The following is a 5,000-nucleotide window of genomic DNA, read 5'->3' on the forward strand; positions in this document are numbered from 1 at the left end:
CATACACACACGCAAACACACACACATACACACACGTAAACACACACACTCGCACACACACTCAAACACACACAAACACACACACACACACACACACACACACTCACGCACACACACACATACATACACACACGCAAACACACACACTCACGTACACACACACACACACACATACACACGCACATACACACACACACATATACACACGCATGCGCGTACACACACATACACACATAACCACACACACACACAAACACACTCACGCGCGCACACACACACACACACACACACACGTAAGCACGCACGCGTGTATCTTACCTTGTGTACCCGTCTCAAATGTCTTGCAAGTACCACAGCACAGTTCCGAGTTGGTGTAACAGTCATACGCGTTTCGACCAATGCACCACTTGGAACGGTCGCCGTAGACGCAGTCTAGGTAAAAATAACTGTTTATTAGGCCAAACAAAAATATCTGTTGGTTTGACCGACCCTATTTTTACCCGCCGACCCTAAAACATTTTTTTCATTTCTCAAAAAAACCAAAAACGTTTGGCACATTTTGTGAACCATTCCGAGACTAAGGGAAGTAACCTTCTTTAAAATCGATTAAAAAAAAAATAAAAAAATAAAAAAAACCACCAACCGACCCCATTTTTTTTGGGTCACGTTACCCTAAAACCAACATATATTTTTGTTTTGGCCTTACATGTATTTCATCCTGCAAATGTTTCTCTGTAGTGATTCTTTCTTCCTTTCTGGCAAGTAAAACCAAAGACGAGCAAAAGTGTTAGCCACATGCCCACGCAAATTATTGCGAAGAATGTTGTACCCCAATTAAAAACTCCATTCTATTCAAACATATGTTTCTGCCGTTGAAGGCACTTAACTTGGCAATCTGGCACACTTCTCGGCTCAAAGATTTCTTCCACAGGATCACAAGTCCACCGCTCAAATGAGAGTGCCCGACAAAAACGTAAGGTCCCAAATAAGAAAGATTTTAGGATTGTCAGGTCAGGGGCGGATGAGGGCGGGGGGAGGGGGGGGGGAGGGGTTACAGGGGTTCCGGACCCGCCCGCCCCCCCCCCGCCGGCTGTCCAAAAAAGAAAGAAAAAGAGTTGTTTTTCTGTCTGTGAAAAAACAACATTAATTTTCTTTAAAAGAAATAATGAGTGGCTGCTGACACCAGTTGATCTTGTTTAAAATCAAGGATAAGCCACACATTGTTTATAGAATAGCTAAAATTCTTCAGCTTCAGGGGACCCCAAGTTGTACCCCCCCCCCACCCTCTGGCTTAACTGCTCCGCCCCTGCAGGTGAATGTGAATAATTTCGTCTGATGATATTTAATCTCATCATACAGCAAGTTGCACCAACTTTATTAACAAATAATTATTAACACTGAGCCCAGAATACGGGCTTCCTTCACACATTTTCTTTGTGCAGTAGATCTTCCTGCAACGAGTATTTGTTTCATAACAAATGGAGAAAATCCGGTTTTCAATGCAAAACTGAGTTTTGGTAGGATAACATTAGACACATTAGTCTTTCTTTATTTGGTGTTTAACGTCGTTTTCAACCGTTCAAGGTTATATCGCGACGGAGGGAAGGGGGGTGATGGGATAGAGCCACTTGTCAATTGTTTCTTGTTCACAAAAGCACTAATCAAAAATGTGCTCCAGGGGCTTGCAACGTAGTACAATATATGACCTTACTGGGAGAATGCAAGTTTCCAGTACAAAGGACTTAACATTTCTTACATACTGCTTGACTAAAATCTTTACAAACATTGACTATATTCTATACAAGAAACACTTAACAAGGGTAAAAGGAGAAACAGAATCCGTTAGTCGCCTCTTACGACATGCTGGGGAGCATCGGGTAAATTCTTTCTCGTCCCAACCAATATGGGACTCCCCCTAACCCGCGGGGGGTAGACACATTAGTTATAATAGTTATAATAAATAAGTTTTCTATAGCGCAAGTCCCGATAACAGCTCCAGCTCCACGCGCTTTACAATTCGAATAATTTTATTTTAAATTAAATTACTCACACCAATGATTTATGATCACAAAATAGAATGTTCTGTGCCAACTCTATTTTCTTCTTTGGTTTGGATTTATTTTCAATGACATTTATGTTTCATTCACACGATGTTTTTTTCTTTCTTCTGTGAAAATTGTTGACATAATAAACTGTTGAACAATTTTGTTGCACTATTTCTATTTCATATAATATGCCCTTTCTATTTGGTCTCTCTTTTCAGATTCAAAAGATCTGCAGCAGATAAAAAAAAGGAATTCCCCCCCCCCCTTTATTTCCAGGTCAGTTTTGGCAACTTCACGCAATCAGCAGCTGATTGATTTGTTTTTGCAATATTTTAGATCCTGTTTTACCTGTTTGGTCAGTCTTGGTAGTTTCGCAAGATCTTCTGCGAATTTCTTTGCAACAGATTCGAACCCCACATATGCATACCGTTTTGGTCGGTCTTGACACTTTCACAAGACTTGCAGCAGCGTTGGGAGGTAATGTTATCGTAGCAGTGACCAGAGAAATTAGCGATAGCCTGGCTACACTGCTGGTTGTCGAGGTAGCTCAGCGGTGCCGGGGAGTCACCCAATGGGCACTCGTCTGTCAAAACGATCCAATCAAATCAAACTACATCAAATCAAATCAAATCACATCAACTTAACTCTATTATCTAAAGCATTAGAAATTACAGTGGTGGTGTAAATCAAATCACATCAAATCGCATCTCTCATCAAATCACATCTGTCATCAAATCACATCTGTCATCAAATCACATCAAATTAACTTTATAAACTCAAGCATGAGAAATTACAGTTTTGGTGAATAAAACAGACGAGACACTACAACATTTAAACATTTAAATACATATATGTATTAACTAATAAAATTACTATTAACCAAAGACTACGCACTCTCATCGTTAGGATGTAAGATTTATACACACAAAAAACCAATTCGAATTCCTCTCAAAAAAATATTGTGCGGGTAAAAAGAAAACAAGGAGCTGCCGGTGCGGATTCTACACCCTCATTAAAATGGGCGAATGGCAATCATTGGTCTACAGACACAACATATTCTTACCTGTGGCTGTGCCAGTGGACAGTCTGGTATCATTCACACATTGACCCAGAGAACATCTCTGAAAGGTTGAACAAGAATAGCTAGTAGTAAAACAATATCAATAAACGATAACAACCGTTTTACAATAATAATAATAATAATAATAAGTGGACATTTCTAAGTGCCTATACCTATGGCTCTAGGCCCTTTACAAAAGAACACATACAGAATAGAACAATTAAATGTACAACCTACATAAAACAATTAACCATACGGACGAAAATCACCACAGGTACTGTTCACACGATATTCACACATTCGTACACGATGTTCATACATTACTTCTTCTTCAGCGTTCCAGAATTGTCTGGTTACGTGTGAGCTCGTTTGCCCATTTGGGTTCCCCACACTATACTCTGAGAGCATAGTCAGCTTCACTCCGCTTTCGTTGAGAAGGCATGCTGGGTATTCGTGTTTCCATAACCAACCGAACTCTGACATGGATTACAGGATCTTTTCCGTGCGCACTTGGGCTTGTGCTTGCGTGTACACACGAAGGGGGTTAAGTCACTAGCAGGTCTGCACATAAGTTGACCTGGGAGATCGGAAAAATCTCCACTCTTAACCCACCAGGCGGCAGCGACCGGGATTCGAACTCACGACCTCCCGATTAAGAGGCCGACGTCTTACCACCACGCCACTGCGCCCGTCATACATTACTGACAATTAAATTGGAAAATTGCCTCAGGCGCGCGTAAGCCTGTCCGTGAAACATATTTACACATACAAATGTAGTTAAAAATCCACATGTTATTGTTGTGTCCTGTTTCTTTACAATCTATTTTAACTTTTATTTATTTGAACTTTCATCCCTTAATTATCCCGTTGTTGCAACTATTGCCACATGTCCACGCGCTCTGTTGGTAACTCTGTTGGCATCGTAATATGTATATGGTACCACAACACGGTGGCCTAGTGGTAAGGCGTCCGCCCAGTGAGCGGGAGGTCGTGGGTTCGAACCCCGGCCGGGTCATACCTAAGACTTTAAAATTGGCAATCTAGTGGCTGCTCCGCCTGGCGTCTGGCATTATGGGGTTAGTACTAGGACTGGTTGGTCCGGTGTCAGAATAATGTGACTGGGTGAGACATGAAGCCTGTGCCGCGACTTCTGTCTTGTGTGTGGCGCACGTTAAATGTCAAAGCAGCACCGCCCTGATATGGCCCTTCGTGGTCGGCTGGGCGTTAAGCAAACAAACAAACAAACACAATTTTTTATATGATTTACTCTCTGTGGTTCCATTCTTACCCGAGTAGAGTACACCGCGACTGTGTACCCCTGCGTCTCTGGTTCTACGTCCTTCCATCCATCCATCCACATCTCTCTCTCTCTCTGTCTGTTTGTCTCTCTGTCTGTCCGTCTCTCTCTCTCACTATGTCTTTCTCTCTCTCTCTCTCTCTCTCTCTCTCTCTCTCTCTCTCTCTCTCTCTCTCTCTCTCTCTCTCTCTCTCTCTCTCTCTCTCTCTCTCTCTCTCTCTCTCCTTCAGACTGTGAACTCTACAGTCTCTGATTCTACGTCCTTCGACCTGTCCATCCACATCTCTGTCCGTCCGTCCTTCCATCCATCCATCCACATCTCTCTCTCTCTCTCTGTCTGTGTGTGTCTCTCTCTCTCACTATGTCTTTCTCTCTCTCTCTTTCTCTCTCTCTCTCTCTCTCTCTCTCTCTCTCTCTCTCTCTCTCTCTCTCTCTCTCTCTCTCTCTCTCTCAGACTGTAAACTCTACAGTCTCTGATTCTACGTCCTTCGACCTGTTCATCCACATCTCTGTCCGTCCGTGTCTCTCTATCCCTGTTCCTCTGTCCGCCCCCTACCCCTCTCTCTCTCTGTCTCTCTGTCTGTCTCTCTGTCTGTCT

General features: G+C 42.7%; 1 protein-coding gene across 11 annotated transcripts in view; it reads right to left on the reverse strand.

Annotated features, from left to right (window-relative positions):
• LOC138946354 (metalloprotease mig-17-like) overlaps nt 1-5,000 on the reverse strand; it is a 60,845-nt gene that overhangs the window by 42,970 nt on the left and 12,875 nt on the right. For 9 of the 11 annotated variants that reach the window (XR_011449242.1, XR_011449241.1, XM_070317922.1 and 6 more), the window contains exons 11-13: nt 3,109-3,166; nt 2,473-2,628; nt 319-432 (exon numbers count right to left, since the gene is read on the reverse strand). Coding sequence is in view for 9 of the 11 variants with exons in the window: in XM_070317922.1 (XP_070174023.1) it covers nt 319-432; nt 2,473-2,628; nt 3,109-3,166 (328 nt within the window). In the remaining 2 variants the exon portion in view is untranslated. The remainder of the gene's footprint in view (nt 1-318; nt 433-2,472; nt 2,629-3,108; nt 3,167-5,000) is intronic. The other 2 variants (XM_070317927.1, XM_070317928.1) reach the window with 1 other exon arrangement.

This window comes from Littorina saxatilis, linkage group LG13 (assembly GCF_037325665.1).
Source record: "Littorina saxatilis isolate snail1 linkage group LG13, US_GU_Lsax_2.0, whole genome shotgun sequence".
NCBI classification, from domain to species: Eukaryota; Metazoa; Mollusca; class Gastropoda; order Littorinimorpha; family Littorinidae; genus Littorina; species Littorina saxatilis.